Source organism: Asterias amurensis, chromosome 4 (assembly GCF_032118995.1).
Source record: "Asterias amurensis chromosome 4, ASM3211899v1".
NCBI lineage: Eukaryota > Metazoa > Echinodermata > Asteroidea > Forcipulatida > Asteriidae > Asterias > Asterias amurensis.
The window spans coordinates 6,031,624-6,049,784 of NC_092651.1; the positions used below are offsets into that span (position 1 = coordinate 6,031,624).

General features: G+C 39.8%; 2 protein-coding genes across 2 annotated transcripts in view; one reads left to right on the forward strand and one right to left on the reverse strand.

Moving 5' to 3' along the window:
- LOC139935796 (uncharacterized) overlaps positions 1–18,161 on the forward strand; it is a 144,074-nt gene that overhangs the window by 20,288 nt on the left and 105,625 nt on the right. The gene's annotated exons all lie outside the window — the stretch shown is intronic.
- The window catches only part of LOC139936381 (uncharacterized), a 29,781-nt gene continuing 16,392 nt past the window's right edge, over positions 4,773–18,161 (reverse strand). The window contains exons 8-12 of the mRNA XM_071931190.1: positions 15,121–15,313; positions 13,187–13,300; positions 10,685–11,985; positions 8,885–9,010; positions 4,773–7,386 (exon numbers count right to left, since the gene is read on the reverse strand). Of these exons, the coding sequence (XP_071787291.1) occupies positions 7,168–7,386; positions 8,885–9,010; positions 10,685–11,985; positions 13,187–13,300; positions 15,121–15,313 (1,953 nt within the window). The 3' untranslated portion in view covers positions 4,773–7,167. The remainder of the gene's footprint in view (positions 7,387–8,884; positions 9,011–10,684; positions 11,986–13,186; positions 13,301–15,120; positions 15,314–18,161) is intronic.

Genomic DNA, 18,161 nt, shown 5'->3' on the forward strand with positions numbered 1-18,161 from the left:
TTCATATCGAATGAAAAAGTGGTGGCGCCATACGGAAACTTTTCCAGAATGTGGCCTTTATTGGTCATACAACTCAAAATATTGTGATATAGCACAATACCAAACCACAAATAATTAGACCAAAAGTAAAGTACCTCAAACTTTTCTCAACAAAGAACTACTCTAGCTCGTCAAATGCTTTCTCAAAATCAAAACATTTGATAATTCCTGGAATATCTTGTTGTTTGGGGGAGGGGCAGGGGAATACATAAACACTGTCCAACACATACAAAGAGTTTTCCCAATTCCATTGAGCTAACTTGCTTACCACAAACCTGCTTAACAGAATTAGACTACCAACCAAAATACAATGCAACATGTAACATTTGTGGCTGTTTCCTGCTTATTTTTGCCGAGCAGAAATTTGGTAAAAAAAAAGAAAATGGGAGAAAAGATAGTACTCACTTTTCTTCTTCTTTTCCTTGGAAGTTCTGCTTCATTTTCTTAATGTCACTTCCTCAAGTAGTTCCTTCATGAAGTTCTGTTGAACCCTCATTTTCTTTTGCATGTGCTGGTGTGAAAATGTCCGATATGAAGATTTCAGCTTTGTCTCAACACTTTCAGTGCACAGCTCAAAATGTAGTGCTTGTTGACATGACACAAGAAGTCCACATGGATGAGTCTGGTGCCTAGATCTGGCACCCAGTGTTCTGTGTGTCCACCCTTGGTCCATATTTGCTGCATCTTTTGTGAGTCTCCAGAATTTGTTGCTTTTAGGTTGGCATTACATTCTACCATCCTTCTCCTATGACATCCAACAGTCTACTGACACGCCCCACTACACAGGGCATTCTCACACAATGGGCAACCCACACAATAGCCCTGAGCCAACCAACCACAGGTCTCCTTTCAGAAGAACCAATCATAGCACCTAGTGTTTATTCTGTGTGTCCACTATCCTGGTTCCATGTTTCAAGTCTCTGGCATACCATTCTACCATCCTTCTCATCTGACATCCAACAGTCTACTGACACACCCCAATACACAGGGCATTCTAACACTATGGGCTACCCACACAATAGACCTGAGCCAACCAACCACAGGTCTCCTACCAGAAGAACCAATCATAGCACCTAGTGTTTATTCTGTGGGTCCACCATCCTGGCTCCATATTTCAAGTCTCTGGCAGAATGTAATTCTACCACCCTCCTCCTATGACATCCAACAGTCTACTGACACGCCCCACTACACAGGGCATTCTCACACAATGGGCTACCCACACAATAGCCCTGAGCCAACCAACCACAGGTCTCCTTCCACAAGAACCAATCAGAACACCCAGTGTTTATTCTGTGTGTCCACCATCCTGGCTCCATATTTGCTGCTTCTTATACACGTATACAAGTCTCTGGCATACCATACTACCACCCTCCTCCTAAGACATCCAACAGTCTACTGACACACCTCACTAAACAGGGCTTTCTCACACAATGGGCTACCCACACAATAGCCCTGAGCCAACCAACCACAGGCCTCCTATCAAGAGAACCATATTGTGCAGCTCTCATTGGTTTACTTCTTCAACAGTATGAAATAATACCATGTTGTTACAGTGTACCATACACGTAGATAGGATAAGTCCCTTATTTATGACGCTTATGGTCTTTTACTACTCTATTAGTTTCTCCGTTTTTTTACCAGTTCAAAGTTTCAAAGGATGTAAAACATGCCCTATCTCGCCCTCTGTGTACACTTATGTCCCGTATTTATGGCAAAACAGCTAATCTTTGTACTTGCTTGCTTGTCTCAAAATGAAATTTTTCAAGTTAGGCTGTTTTGCCATGGCTTAAGAAATATATGCACAAAAACGTTTACCGAGATCAGTCAAATCACAATAAAACAACACCATTTTTACCTTAAAAAAAAACACATACATGTAGAAGGTAACGCCATGAAGGCACTTAAAAAAAGATGACATTGTGTTTTGTTCGAACTGTCAACCAAGGAAGGGACTAAGAAAAAGAATAATAACAATAGTGGATTCTTAGCATTCATTCGTCACTCTGTGACACTCACAGCGCTTCAACATTCAGTACTTTCCTACAAGGTATATGGGACTATGTTTTAATTATGAGACCAACTCATTTTACATACTGTGGCACAATATGCTTATGCTGCCAATCAAACCAGGAACACCAAGGCAAACCCCATCTCTTTATCATAAGTGCACTGGTTTTACGTACATAACATAACACATGAGACCAACGGCTTTATGTCCCATCCGAAGGAGGAAGCAATGGATAAGTGTCTTGCTTAAGGACACAAGTGTTACGACTGGGACTTGAACCCACATTCTGCTGATCAGAACAGAGCCCAATTTTATAGAGCTGCTAAGCACAAAAACTAGCTTAGCATGAAATTTCTTCCTTTATAAAAACAGGATTACCAACCAAACTTTCACATGATTTTCAGAATAAGCAAACAACAGCTGAATACCAGTAACAAGCAATATGCAACAAATTGAAATTTGGTTGGTAATCCTGTTTTTATCAAGAAAGAAATTTCATGCTAAGCAAATTTTTGTGCTTAGCAGCTCTATGAAATTTGGCCCAGAGCTTGGCTCTGGTGCTCTTAACCTCTCGGCCACAACATGCCACTGATAAAAGAAGTTTCTTACCACCGAATCAAACTCAGATCTTTTTAAATGTATCAATTGTTTTATTGCTTTACATTTTCATTTATTTATAAATAACTACATTGCAAAAAGGCACTTGAAAAACCTGCTATTTATTTTCTACAAACTAAATACCATTTAATGATAGATTAAATAACCTTGCTTCAACTTATAATTGTATGGTACAGCATAAATTTAAAATACCTTTCCCTAAATGTTCAAAAGGTTGCTTATAGACACTGGACACTTTTGGTTGACAAAGACTAGCCCTCACAGTTGGTGTATCTCAACATATGCATAAAATAACAAACCTGTGAAAATTAGAACTCAATGGGTTATTGAAGTTGTGAGACAATAATGGAAGAAAAAACACCCTTGTCACACAAAGTTGTGTGCTTTAAGATGCTTGATTTCAGTACCTCAAAATCTAATTCTGAGGTCTCAAAACCAAATTCAAATATTTTATTGGAAAATTACTTCTTTCTCGAAAACTACGTTACTTCAGAGGGAGCCGTTTCTCACAATGTTTTACATGTATACTATCAACAGCTCTCCATGGCTTGTTACCAAGTAAATTATTTTGAGTAATTACCAATAGTTTCCATGCCTTCAATGAAGCAATTTACGAGATGTTTCTCCTGAGGGTAACCATCCAACTTGTTGACAAGTCGTTAAAGGTTTGTTGTGGGGATAGTCGAGTCGTGGTGGTTGCATAATGATTCAAGCCTCCGCATCTGAATACTGCTTTCGCAAGATCACTGCTTTCGTGCGAAGCTGCTGGCTGCCGACTCCTCCCCCATTAATAATAACAATAATAATAACCATATTTATAATGCGCCTTTTTCCAAAGGATACAAAGCGCCAGGTATTATTACTGCAAGGAGTGGGATGAAGTTTGAGATATAAGACCTAATCCTCAGCACCATGTAATGGTTTACAAGGTGCTGTGGCTCAATATGCTGCCAATCCAGCCAGGAACACCGGGGCGAACCCCTTCTCTTTACAATAAGTGCACTGGGTTCTTTTCCATGCGTTTACACAACACATGGGACCAACAGCTTTACGTCCCATCCGAAGGACGAAGCAATGGTTAAGTGTCTTGCTTAAGGACACAAGTGTCATGGATGGGGATTCGAACCCACACTCTGCTAATCAGAAACACCAGAGTTTGAATTCAATGCTCTTAACTGCTCGACCACGACACGACACTTCCACATTAATTGAGACTGCGCAGCGCAAGAGCAGCAGTCTCGAGAGAATACCGCGGTGTCGTCGGAATCGTTGAGAGAGTTGGAACACTATCACCGCGTCAGACTTTTAACAAGTCTGGAATCCAATTGAAGGTGATGGTTGAAAAATGTAACCAGTACCTATTCAGATCAAATGCAGTATTTTCAACGTAAACTAGCTCTTCTTCTTTAAACTAATGCTGTAATGCTGTATCATTTCATTTTTCATTTTAAATCATGCATAAACAACAAGGCACATCAATATTTCATGCAGGATGTGTTTCCTATCATTTTAATGGATGTGGAATTCACAAAATGATGAGTTAAACGCTGAACTTTACCGCTGATCGCTTTCTCGGCGCGCCATTTGTGTTTTTTATGCGACTTCTCAGCGTCCTGACTCCAAAGATTAATCAGGAATGTGATAGGCTGTTGAGAAAAAAAACCCTCTAAGTGCATAACAGGGAAGCATGCGAGCTTGAAAACTTGTTAGCATAACAGAATTAAATAGTTTGCAACAGCAACATTTGTGTCCCCGACGCCATTTTGATGGATACCTGGAATAAACAAACGACCTTTCTCCACCAGGGTGATGACGTGTACTGATTAATAGTTTGTGCATGGCGAAAGAAAACGCCGTGGTTTGTGCATGCGTGATCGTTGTGTGGTCGCTCTGGATCTTGGTAATCGTGCTGTCCGTCGTTTCACACCAGTGATCTTGGCGACTCTAAACAGGGATGCGATTTTTGGAATAGGTCTCGATCCCAATTGTTTATTACGCGGCTCCGTGGCAACTTCATCACACGGATTTACTTCACACGACGCAAATTTGCGATTTTATTACACCGATGCGAATTTCGTTGCAAACAACCATTGTTTAGAAAGCTCATGTGAGACAGGCTTTAAAGAATAACTTAACTTGTCTTTAAAGCCACATCGGTCAGATTGAATATTGCATGAGGGAAAAGGCTTGAGCTTTATCGCAACCTTTAAGCAAGTATAACAGTTGTAATAAAACAAATGTCATAATGCTTGATAATACATGAGAAGTAGTGCAATACAGTAGCAGATCAACATTTATAAACTTGCCCAAAACACCAAAATGTTTGTACAAAAAAAACATTGAGGGAAGCGCATGGATTATGTTCTTCAAAAGTAAACTAAAATTTTAAGTACAATTAATAAAATTATTCAAAATATTAGTAAATAGCTCACATTTCATGCACAATCTATTCAGAAAAGTTTGATGATGTTTTTTTTTTCTCACCAGCCAAACCATTCTATTTTAAACAGGGGCTACAGGATAATCTCAATATTTTAACTATTACCTTTTTTTGGGGGCCAAATCGACATCGTAGATAAAGGTTTATAACCATTTTACGCTTAAAATTTGCATTTAGTAATAAATAGTTCAAGTCAAAAATGCACCGCTCCACGCGGCTTTTTCAGCCGAGAGTCAAAAACTGCTTATCTATGATAATGATATGCAGAGACCCCGTGACGTCATTGGCGTTATTTCCCAATAGGGTTCATGCACAGTTCTCAAGCTCTGGCCAATGGACCCTTCCCATGAAATTTGCTAATAACATTCACTAATGCGTACAGACCCTGTTGGTTGGCAAACGCCATATGGTTGTGCACTAAGCAGACGCACAATTGCGTCTGCGTCACGCACCTAGTAGCTGTGTACAAAACAGCGCGATACTCCCTCATTTTGCCAACCAAAATGCTTGTGCGCCCGCGCTATGTGCAATTTACATATTTCATGGGAAGGGTCTATTGAGGACGCTCTTTTCTATATCAAATAGCGCCGTTTGTTTGACCTCACGTTTTTGTAAATTTTGAGTGTTTTGGAGAAAAAACCATTTTTACCATGTTTTAACGTGAGGTAAGAGACTCGTTATTTTTGTTTCTTGTTTTCTATGGACTTCATCTACTATAAAAATGTAATAACTGTATATTTCAGAGCATTCCGTATCCCTACTGTAAAGGTTTAAAACCTCGCAAACAAAATATCAATTTCAGTGACATGGGCATGAGAAACTTGGCAACAAGCATCGTCGAGGTCTGGGCCCAATTTCATGAAGCTGTTAAGCAGAAAACACTGCTGATAAATTTCTTTGCTTAACAACAATTGACACGGGCACCAGCCACAACAATGCAAACTCAATGTAATGTTGGCAGGTAACCTGTTCCTGCTAAGCAATACTTTTCTGTGCTTAGCAAGTTTGTTGTGCTTACAGACTTTGTGAACTTGGGCCCTGATACTTCATTGATATAAGGGAAAGCAAGTTCTTCTTGGCCTAGACTTGATCTCTAAAGTATTGGGAGTAATTGGTAATCAGATTTGAGGACTTGATTCCAACACTGGTTTTAATGTAAAATATGAGATTGGATAAGCAGGCTTTTGAGTCATAGTGTAGTAGTACGCTTTTGTTTATCCTGGCCGTCTTAGAATGGATTGTTGTCCCTTCCTCTTCCTTCCTCCACATCTCGTACCTGTCCTGTACCCTTTTGTCTAATCCCGCTCCTCTAGTTACCCTGTATTTAAGTTACCTTTTTTGAAGTCTTATTATCCTTTGTTCTACTTGTATGTATTTGTTTTTGACACTGGCCGAATAAATAATAATAATAATAATAATAATAATAATAATAATAATAATAATAATAATAATAATAATAATGAGGGCACTTGCATCTATAAAGGATGTACAGGGCATGCTGATCCACAAATTGAATGTTATACCATATATAACAATGGTTTACCGGTAAAAATCAGATACCAGAAACAATCTCTCTATAAAAGATGACCAGGGCAGCTAGCACTTCATCCAGAACCAAACAGATAGTAGTCCAGGCTGTGACTCATCCAGGCATGCTCGGACAAAGCAAAACTGTCTGCGAAGTGGTGTCGGACCTTTCAAGGCCAACAGGTTCAGATGTGGCTCAGCCCAAAGTCCAGCTTGTGAGTGTGGTGCAACGGAGCAAACAGCAGATCATTACATGGCAATTTGCCCCCAGTTTAAACCACCAAATGGCATCCCCGGGCTGATGGAAGTGGATGAGACTACTAGAGAGTGGTGCTTCACAGAACTTTGGAAGTCTTAACTAAAGTTTTGTTCTCGACATACGCAAGAAGAAGGGCAGGGCATGATCAGGTCTGAACCACGAATTGAGTATTGTACACCAATGGTCCTTTCCAGAGGTTCTTTATAAAATGTATAGAATGTTTAGTATTACAAGAAATTCTTAACATTAATACTTTCACCTGTAAGAATAAAGCTGCTATTTCCTCGAGTCAGGGGGTTGGTAGAAGTTCTGAGAGGGTCTGGTATTTTGTCTGGGTTCTCTCTGCTGTCTGTTCTTGGAGTGAACTCTACCCTCACCACCTTTATAAAACTCTAGCTGTACATCGGTTGGTCCTGCAAACACTCCTGGATTGGCAGAGTGAGACACTAGTAGAGGTGGAATGGGTGGACCAGGAACTGCTTGTGCCGATCCCGTCTGAAAGAAATTACAATTTTTTTAAATTAATTTTGGTTATACCCATATACTTATGTGTGTTAGGACTATATAGACGATGTGACCTCTGACGTCACACGAGATTCGCGCGCATACCGCCGGGCAAAACCTTTGTGTTTTGGCAGCCAGCTAAAAAGTGTATGAAACTTACCATGATTACGTGTCTTTTTGCCTGGTGAAACATGACGTATACAGTGTTTTTTCAACAGAGGGTGGTTTGAATGTAAACATAGGTCACATCGTCTATACTCAGAGAATTTCCCAAGTTCTGTGAAACAGCGCTCTTTATTGACAGTCGATACCTCTGGTAGGAGTGCAACAAAAAATTGCACTGATCGACTCCCAAAAGTGAGGATAGTAAATGTCGGTGCTCTCCCATCCAGGTGAGTGACGTTGTCTCTGTTCACTTGTAGTAAATTGAAAAATGTATTGTGTTAATACGATTCCAATTATTGTAACTGTGCTGTACTATTTCCACCATTGTTAATATGAGCATAGCGGTGATGGGAAATAGTTTAACCAGGAAATATGACCCTTTAAGACCAAGTTGTTCTGTGAAACAGCACACTGTATTGACAGTCGATACCCCTGGTAAGGATGGCAAAAAAAATTGCGCTGATGATCGGCTCCTAAAAGAGACTACCCTGCACGCATGCTTGTTAAAAACTTTCAAGCGCTTGTATGGCACTTGTAGGATGCTCACTACGCGCATATCAAAATTTACGCATTTTTACTCGATTCAATTTGAGATGAGTCTTGTTTTTACACAGTCATCCTAAACTACATGAGTAAAGAAGAATGAGGGGAACCAGTTGCCCTTTGACTTGATTCTTCCTAAATTGCAGGTTACCCATAGAGTTATATATAAGAACTAGAGGGCGCACGAGTGATGCTTCGTGCACAAACGCCACGGGACCGCAAGATGACAAGCGCGCCATTCAGTACGCGCGTAGAATATGAAATACATGTTTGAGGTTTTTTTTATTGAACGCTCACGCGATGCTGTTTGTTCAACTTACAAAATGGCCGCACAAACACACGCTGTGAGATAGCTGTTTTGTCAACTTACAAAATGGCCGCCTGCGCACATACCAGGGCACGTATATAGGCCAGTGCGCCCTCTAGTTCTTATATATAACTCTATGAGGTTACCATACTTGAGTGGGTGCAAAGAGTGTATTGGCCACAGTTCTAATTAAAATGTGCCAGACTAATGAACCACTTCCTGAGCCCAATTTCATAGAGCTGCTTAAGCACAAAAAGTAGCTAAGCACGACAATATTAAGCTTACCTGAACAAGGTTACCAGCCAAACTATCATGTCATATTTGTGACTGGTATCCTGCTCATTTCTGCTAAGCAGATAATCGGTAAGCAGTTTTCTGCTTAAACAGCTCTATGAATTGGGCCTGGGGGTTACGAGCAAGCAAGGCATGACACGAGGAGATGGATCACCCCTGGGAACGAGGTTGATATCTTACCCATGCCGGTGAAGGAATTGGTCTTATGTCTGCCATCTTCACCTCTTCATGGTTGCCATACTCAGGGAACAGCACAACACACGTACGACCACTGGGGTGAACTGCTGTCAGTACTGCATTGTAAAACTATCAAGAATAAAACACAATATAACAGTTAAGCCCAGTTCATGGTTCGTATACTCAGGGAACAGCACAACACACGTACGACCACTGGGGTGAACTGCAGTAAGTACTGCATTGTAAAACTATCAAGAATAAAACACAATATAACAGTTAAGCCCAGTTCATGGTTCGTATACTCAGGGAACAGCACAACACGCGTACGACCACTGGGGTGAACTGCAGTCAGTACTGCATTGTAAAACTATCAAAAATAAAACACAATGTCACAGTTACGCCCGGTTCATGGTTGCCATACTCAGGGAACAGAATAACACACGTACGACCACTGGGGTGAACTGCTGTCAGTACTGCATTGTAAAACTATCAAGAATAAAACACAATATAACAGTTAAGCCCAGTTCATGGTTCGTATACTCAGGAAACAGCACAACACGCGTACGGCCACTGGGGTGAACTACTGTCAGTACTGCATTGTAAAACTATCAAGAATAAAACACAATATAACAGTTAAGCCCAGTTCATGGTTCGTATACTCAGGGAACAGCACAACACGCGTACGGCCACTGGGGTGAACTACTGTCAGTACTGCATTGTAAAACTATCAAGAATAAAACACAATATAACAGTTAAGCCCAGTTCATGGTTCGTATACTCAGGGAACAGCACAACACGCGTACGACCACTGGGGTGAACTGCTGTCAGTACTGCATTGTAAAACTATCAAGAATAAAACACAATATAACAGTTAAGCCCAGTTCATGGTTGCCATACTCAGGGAACAGCACAACACACGTACGACCACTGGGGTGAACTGCTGTCAGTACTGCATTGTAAAACTATCAAGAATAAAACACAATATAACAGTTAAGCCCAGTTCATGGTTCGTATACTCAGGGAACAGCACAACACGCGTACGACCACTGGGGTGAACTACTGTCAGTACTGCTTAGTAAAACTATCAAGAAATAAATCACAATATCAAAATTAGTTATTCAAGAATGTCAGCCTTTCACATTATTCTGAAATTCATTTCCTTAATTGTACTTAGAGACACTGGACACCTTTGGATATTTGTCAAATACCAGTCTTCTCACTTGGTGTATCCCAATATATGCATAAAATAACAAACCTGTGAAAATTTGGGCTCAATTGGTCATAGAAAAAACAAACAATAATGAAAGAAGAAAAAAAAACGTTTTGCAAATTTGTGTGCTTTTAGATGCCTAAAAAAGGCTTCAGGCCCGAAGTATTTTAATATTTGAGTGAGAAATTACCTCTTTCTCAGAAACTACTTTACTTCAGAGGGAGCCGTTTCTCACAATGTTTTATACTAACAACAGCTCTCCATTGCTCGTTCAAGTAAGTTTTTATGCAGACAATTATTTGGAGTAATTAGGGTAAGGGCACCAAGGCATTTTCTCTTTGGTTAAGGGCACACTATGAGGACAATATAAATTTGTAATTTCTACTGGAGCATTTCAAGGGCACCAAGGCAATGACCAGGAGGTATGGAGGCAATTTGACTTCATGAAGTACCAGGTCTGGAGTAGTGTGACAAAAAAACAAAAATTTTCATTGTACATTTTTAGGGGGGAAAGAGGTGGGATTGAAAAAGTTTACGGCTTGTACGCCTGTGAAAATGTTGATAATTGTGAACAGCCCCTTAGATACACTTACCTGTCCATCCTCCCAATATTTAGCTTGACACGGTTCCCCTGGTCTAACAGCTGGCGTAGATTGAGCAGGAGGAGCGTCGTTCCTCCTTGCTTCCTTCCCACTAGCAACAACTCCAGCTTCATCGCTAGCCGTCGTCCGCTGGGAAACATTAACACTATCATTATACGAATCATTGTGTTTCTGGAACCGTGGCGGTCTGCTGTCCTTGTAGTCTGCTTTCCTGTCCGATGATCTTTGCTGACCACTGTCTGATGACCTTTGCTGACCTCCGTCGGATGACCTTTGCTGACCTCCGTCGAGTGACCTTTGCTGACCTCTGTCCGATGACCTTTGCTGACCTCCATCCGATGACCTTTGCTGACCTCCGTCCGATGACCTTTGCTGACCTCTGTCTGATGACCTTTGCTGACCCCCGTTCGATGACCTTTGCTGACCCCTGTCCGATGACCTTTGTTGACCTCCACGACTCATGTTCTCTCTTTGATTGGTTTGATTCTCTGTTCTTTGTTGACCATCGTTTATGATTTCTCTAGTGTAATGGTTAGTGTCCTTTTGTCTGGCGCCCTCATTCTTCTCTCTAAAGGAACCCCTGTAGTTACTGTTCTCCTTATTGTTACTGCGGTTTGGTGCCCTGTCTCCACTGTCATTTCCACCAAATCTCGGCTCTCTACTAAAGTCATTTCTCCTGGGACCAGACTTTTGGTCAAAGTTCCTTTTGTTTCTGTCAGAATTAAAGCCAGTTGAATTGAAGTCTTGTTTCTTGTCTCCCCTATCATTTCCACCATGTCTATTGAAGTCATCTCTCCTGGGACCAGACTTTCCATCAAAGTCTTGTTTCCTGTCTCTATTATCATTTCCACCATGTCTTTCTCTATTGAAGTCCCTGGAACCAGACTTTCCATCAAAGTCTTGTTTCCTGTCTCCTCTATCATTTCCACCATGTCTATTGAAGTCATCTCTCCTGGGACCAGACTCAAAGTCTCTCCTACCTTGATTATAGCCTTTTTGTTGGTTGAAGTCTGGTCTCCTGTCTCTGTTCTCATTCCCGCCATATCCCCGTCCTTTACTATAATCATCTCTCCTGGGTTTCCTATCTGTGTTATAGCCTCTTACACTCCTATCATCATCAGGCTGGTCCCACTGATTGGAGTTTGACCCTTGACCGGAGTTTGACCCTTGACCCTTATTCTTATGCACAAAGGATATACCAGCTTCCTGCACTGAGTATGGTTGTTCTTTAGCAAAGTTTCTGTTCTTGCTTGACATCACTTCATTTGAATGCTCAGAGGATTTCCCTTTATCTGTAAACACAAAAAAACATTAAGAGTCAACTTTTGACCAAGAATTAGTTGATTTCATTTCTACAAATGTAAATTTCAGATTTTATATCTGTTTTGGCTGAGACTCCAGAGCTGCGTTGAACCAAATTTGAGAAAAAGAACATGAACAGTTTGGTATCTGAACAGTTAGGATCGACTGGGAATGCTGGAAGTCGAAAGATCGACTGTTGAGAAAGATTAAAGGAATGTTATTGGTCGCATGACCATGGCACTAATGTAAATTGATCAATATGCTAAATGTAAAGTGCGCTATGTTACAACTGTATGGGATTTGAGGCATTGCATGGCGAGATATCAAAATATATTTGATTTGCGGTAACACCATGTGTGTATCTACTTGCCAGGTAGAGTTTTTTCTTAGAGAACTCGTCTTGCTGTATATTCTACCTGGGCACTAATGTAAAGTGCATTTATACGCTACTATGCAAGAACTAGTTATTATTGTTTATGATTGTACATTGTATGTATACCTTTTCAAAGTTTGGGTTGAAGGAAGTCAGATTACAGTATGTAATCGGCCCAGTGACCAGGGCACTAATGTAAAGCGACTTGATACGCTACTATATAAGAACTAGTTATTATTTATTATGATTGTACATTGTATGTTTACCTTTTCCTAGTTTGGGTTGAAGGAAGTCAGATTACAGGAATGTAATCGGCCCAGTGACCAGGGCACTAATGTAAAGCGCATTGATACGCTACTATATAAGAACTAGTTATTATTTATTATGATTGTACATTGAATGTATACCTTTTCCTAGTTTGGGTTGAAGGAAGTTAGATTATAGGAATGTTATTGGCCCAGTGACCAGAGCACTAATGTAAAGCGCATTGATACGCTACTATATAAGAACTAGTTATTATTTATTATGATTGTACATTGTATGTTTACCTTTTCCTAGTTTGGGTTGAAGGAAGTCAGATTATAGGAATGTATCGGCCCAGTGACCAGGGCACTAATGTAAAGTGCATTGATACGCTACTATATAAGAACTAGTTATTTATTATGATTGTACATTGTATGTTTACCTTTTCCTAGTTTGGGTTGAAGGAAGTTAGATTATAGGAATGTATCGGCCCAGTGCACTAATGTAAAGTGCATTGATACGCTACTATATAAGAACTAGTTATTATTTATTATGATTGTACATTGTATGTTTACCTTTTCCTAGTTTGGGTTGAAGGAAGTCAAAGAGCGTAGCAGGTGCAGCTGGTGGTGCACTTTGTTCTTCATCTTCATCACCGCCACGTCTTCCTCTTCTACCATGACCACGTTCTAAATATCAAAACCAACAAGTAATACTTATTAACAATACCAGATTCTTATATAGCGCTTAATCACACCCCTCGGGGGAGTATCAAAGGGCTCAGTGTTTTATCCTGCAACATACATGTACGTGGAGCTACATCTTCAAGTACAGTATGAAACCTATTCCTTCATAACATCAAGTAAGAGTGTCGCGGCCGAGTGAATAAGAGCATCGAATTCAAGTTCTGATGCTAAGTCACCGGAGTGTGGGTTCGAATCCCGGTCGTGACACTTGTGTTCTTGAGCAAGATACTTTACGATAATTACTTCTCTTCACCCAGGGGTATAAATGGGTACCTGCGAGGGTAGAGGTTGATATTGTGAATGAAAAGCTTTCGGAGCGCCACGGCAGCTCGGGGCTGTATACTCCCTAATGGGAGCTGAGAAAGATAAAAGGGATGTTATTGGCCAAATGACCAGGGGACTAATGTAAAGCGTATTGATACGGTTTATTGTGAAATACGCTATATAAGAACTTGTTATTGTTATTGTAATGGTTTACATGGTTTACAAGGTGCTGTGGCACAATATGCTGTCGATCAGACAAGTCAGAATAGAATACCCGTAGTCTCAAAAGTACTACCAGGGCCCAATTTCATAGCGCTGCTTAGAGGCCGATTTTGTGCTTACTGTGTGATTTCCATTTCACAGCGCTGCTAACCGTAAGCACACAAAAAGGCATGCTAACCTTCCAGTGCTTACCGCACGAAAATAAATGACATCACAATGCAAATCCACGGTTAACAAGCAATATGGCCGCCCAATTTTTCTGATAAGGCTTTCTAAGGCTTAAGCAAATTTTTCTGCTACAGTAAGCACGCAAATTTGCTTACCATTAAGCAGCGCATGAAATTGGGCCCAAATCTACATGCATAGTTACTCTTACAGGAAATAACTTGATTTGTGTTCAATAAAGAGACACCTGGGCCCAATTTCAAAGAGCTGCTTAAGCAAAAAATTTGGTTAAGCACGAAAATAGCTTGCTTATTTTAGACATTTTACTGCCCAAAATGTCATGCCATATACATTGCTTGTGACTGGTATTGGGCTATTGTTTACTACAGCATAACAATTGAGTGGAGTCTTAGCCGGTATTCTGATTTTACTAAGCATTGATTATTTTGCTTAAGCAGAATTTTTTGCTTAAGCAGCTCTATGAAATTGGCCCCTGGGCCCGATGTCATGGCTCTGCTTACAGTAAGCAACAAATTGGTGCTTGCAGAAGCAGGAAATTCTGCGCATATTTGAAATGTATTTCATGGGTTAACAGGGAATTTTGGCTTGTGCGAGTGCAGACTTCTGCAGACTTCAGGGCTTCATATAAATCCCTCAATCACTGTGCCCCGGATTATCTCTCCTCTCTCCTTTCACTCCAGACATCCTCTTACTCTCTTCGCTCTACTGGTGAATCCCTTTGAGTTCACAAAACCCATAAACTTGCAGGTGATAGGGCATTTTCAATTGCTGCTCCCCGACTATGGAATTCTCTACCTACCCTAACCAGAAGCGCTAACAGTGTCACAGCCTTCAAACGTGCTCTCAAAACCCACCTTTTTGCCTCTTCTTAGCTGGTCATCTTTATCTTTGTTCTGTCTTTTTCCTTTTTCTTTCCTTCTCAGCGCCTTGTATCCTTTGGCAATTTGGCGCTTTATAAATACTGTTATTATTATTATCATTACTATTATTATTATTAATATTCAGACGAGAGAACAGAGCCTAAAGCCGACTCCAAAGCCCAAGCCATGTATTCAAAAAGGGCCTAAAAAAGAAGGAAAAAATGCACATACCCGGTCTAGTATCTGGCCTCTGTTGTTCATGTCTATGTGGTTGTATCTGTGGGGGGCCTGACTGTGATGTTACAAGCACCTCTATGGCGGCATCCATATTTCCTGTGTGTTTCCTGAGTGCATTGGATGCAGCATCGCGTTGGAATCCCATAGTGACTAGCTGTTGAATATCTCTCTCATTAGGCTGGTAACCCTGAAACAAACAATCATTAAAGACATTAAAAACATAGGATTCGAACTGCCTCTAGCTGCCGGGCAACCTCGGTAGTCTAGTTGGTAAGACACTGCTCTAGAATTGCAAGGGTCGTGGGTTCGAATCCCACCCGAGTAACATGCTTGTGATATTTTTTCACAGGACTCGGGAAAGTACTGAGTATACAGTGCTAACACACATCGGTGTATGGGTAAAAAAAAAAAAATTAATATTCTTTATCCCCGATGCAAATTTAACATCTATTATATCGTTGCGGTACCCGCTGCCAAAACATAGGATTCGAACTGCCTCTAGCTGCCGGGCAACATCGGTAGTCTAGATGGTAAGACACTGCTCTAGAATTGCAAGGGTCGTGGGTTCGAATCCCACCCGAGTAACATGCCTGTGATATTTTTTCACAGGACTCAGGAAAGTACTGAGTATACAGTGCTAACACACATCGGTGTATGGGTAAAAAAACCAAAATTAATATTCTTTATCCCCGATGCAAATTTAACATCTATTATATCGTTGCGGTACCCGCTGCCAAAACATAGGATTCGAACTGCCTCTAGCTGCCGGGCAACCTCGGTAGTCTAGTTGGTAAGACACTGCTCTAGAATTGCAAGGGTGGTGGGTTCGAATCCCACGCGAGTAACATGCCTGTGATATTTTTTCACAGGACTCGGGAAAGTACTGAGTATACAGTGCTAACACACATCGGTGTATGGGTAAAAAACCAAAATTTATATTCTTTATCCCCGATGCAAATTTAACATCTATTATTAAAGACATTGGACACTATTGGTAATTGTCAAAGACCAGTCTTCTCACTTGGTGTATCTCAACATATGTATAAAATAACAAACCTCTGAAAATTTGAGCTCGATTGCTCGTCGGAGTTGCGAGATAACTATGAAAAAAAAAACACCCTTGTCACACGAAGTTGTGTGCTTTCAGATGCTTGATTTCGAGATCTCAAATTCTAAACAAGTCTCGGTAAGGGCAAACAAATCAGCCTTACTATTAATAGCATAAGAAACAAAACTAGCTGCTTTATTTTTAAGAGATCTGGTATTTAAGCAACAGAGTTTAAATAGATCATCAGAAGGATCGGCAGGATTTACAACAATGTGTTTAAGGACAGGAGTGCGGTTTTCCAAAGCTCTCTCATTATGAACATAGTCAAGCCGGTGACCAATTTTAACAGGAGTTTTACACTTATAGTTACAATGACCCGCTCTATTACCCCTGAATCGAAGAATTCCATTTGCTTTCAGAATAGAAAGCAATCCAGGCTGAATGGAGTGACAAGAAGTCTTACGGATATTAAAAAGCTGACCACGGGAATACATTATAGTAGAATTACTAAACATGATAGAATGCAAACTATCTGAATGTATAAAATGCAACTCGTCATTACTAGTGGATCCAATACGAGGGTCTGGGATAACAGCAATATCCATAAATATTGTAATGTCATGTCGAGGGTCATGACCAGAAATAACTAGAGTAGTTTGGCCATGTTTGGACCATTTTACTAATGGAACTTTAGAGAAATTAAACTCAGTACGGCACAGCTGTAATGTTACCCCATGACAGAGAGAAAATGACACAACAAAATTAGTCAGACACATGTATTGGTCTGGAGACACAAAATACTCGTTTCTGACAGTCACAGCATCAGAAAAGGTTTGAACCCGTGACTTATGTATGATAAAAATTAGATGTAAAAACACCAAGAGACGAGAACAGGCACTAAAGGCAACAACCATAATGAGCACACGTTAAATAGTGAACTCGACCGGAGATAAAAACCACATCAAAAACATCAAAATAACAAGCAATACAAATCTGAAAAAGCACCAAAATATATCATACAAAAGCACATAAAGCTTACCAAACACGTCAACTATAAATATAAAGACAATGCCAAAAACTCAGCAAAGATTAAACGGATAAAAATTAGTAAACACTGGAGAGACAAAATAAACAGTGGCGGCTACAGAACAGCGCCCTCATGTATGTATGGATAGATCTCCAAAATAAAGGGGCTGTGTTGCCATGATCAACACAGGCCTGTGGCTGTAACATGGAATCATGTTCAAACAAACAAACAAACAAACAAACAAACAAACAAACAAACAAACAAACAAACAAACAAACAAACAAACAAACAAACAAACAAACAAACAAACAAACAAACAAACAAACAAACAAACAAACAAACAAACAAACAAACAAACAAACAAACAAACAAACAAACAAACAAACAAACAAACAAACAAACAAACAAACAAACAAACAAACAAACAAACAAACAAACAAACAAACAAACAAACAAACAAACAAACAAACAAACAAACAAACAAACAAACAAACAAACAAACAAACAAACAAACAAACAAACAAACAAACAAACAAACAAACAAACAAACAAACAAACAAACAAACAAACAAACAAACAAACAAACAAACAAACAAACAAACAAACAAACAAACAAACAAACAAACAAACAAACAAACAAACAAACAAACAAACAAACAAACAAACAAACAAACAAACAAACAAACAAACAAACAAACAAACAAACAAACAAACAAACAAACAAACAAACAAACAAACAAACAAACAAACAAACAAACAAACAAACAAACAAACAAACAAACAAACAAACAAACAAACAAACAAACAAACAAACAAACAAACAAACAAACAAACAAACAAACAAACAAACAAACAAACAAACAAACAAACAAACAAACAAACAAACAAACAAACAAACAAACAAACAAACAAACAAACAAACAAACAAACAAACAAACAAACAAACAAACAAACAAACAA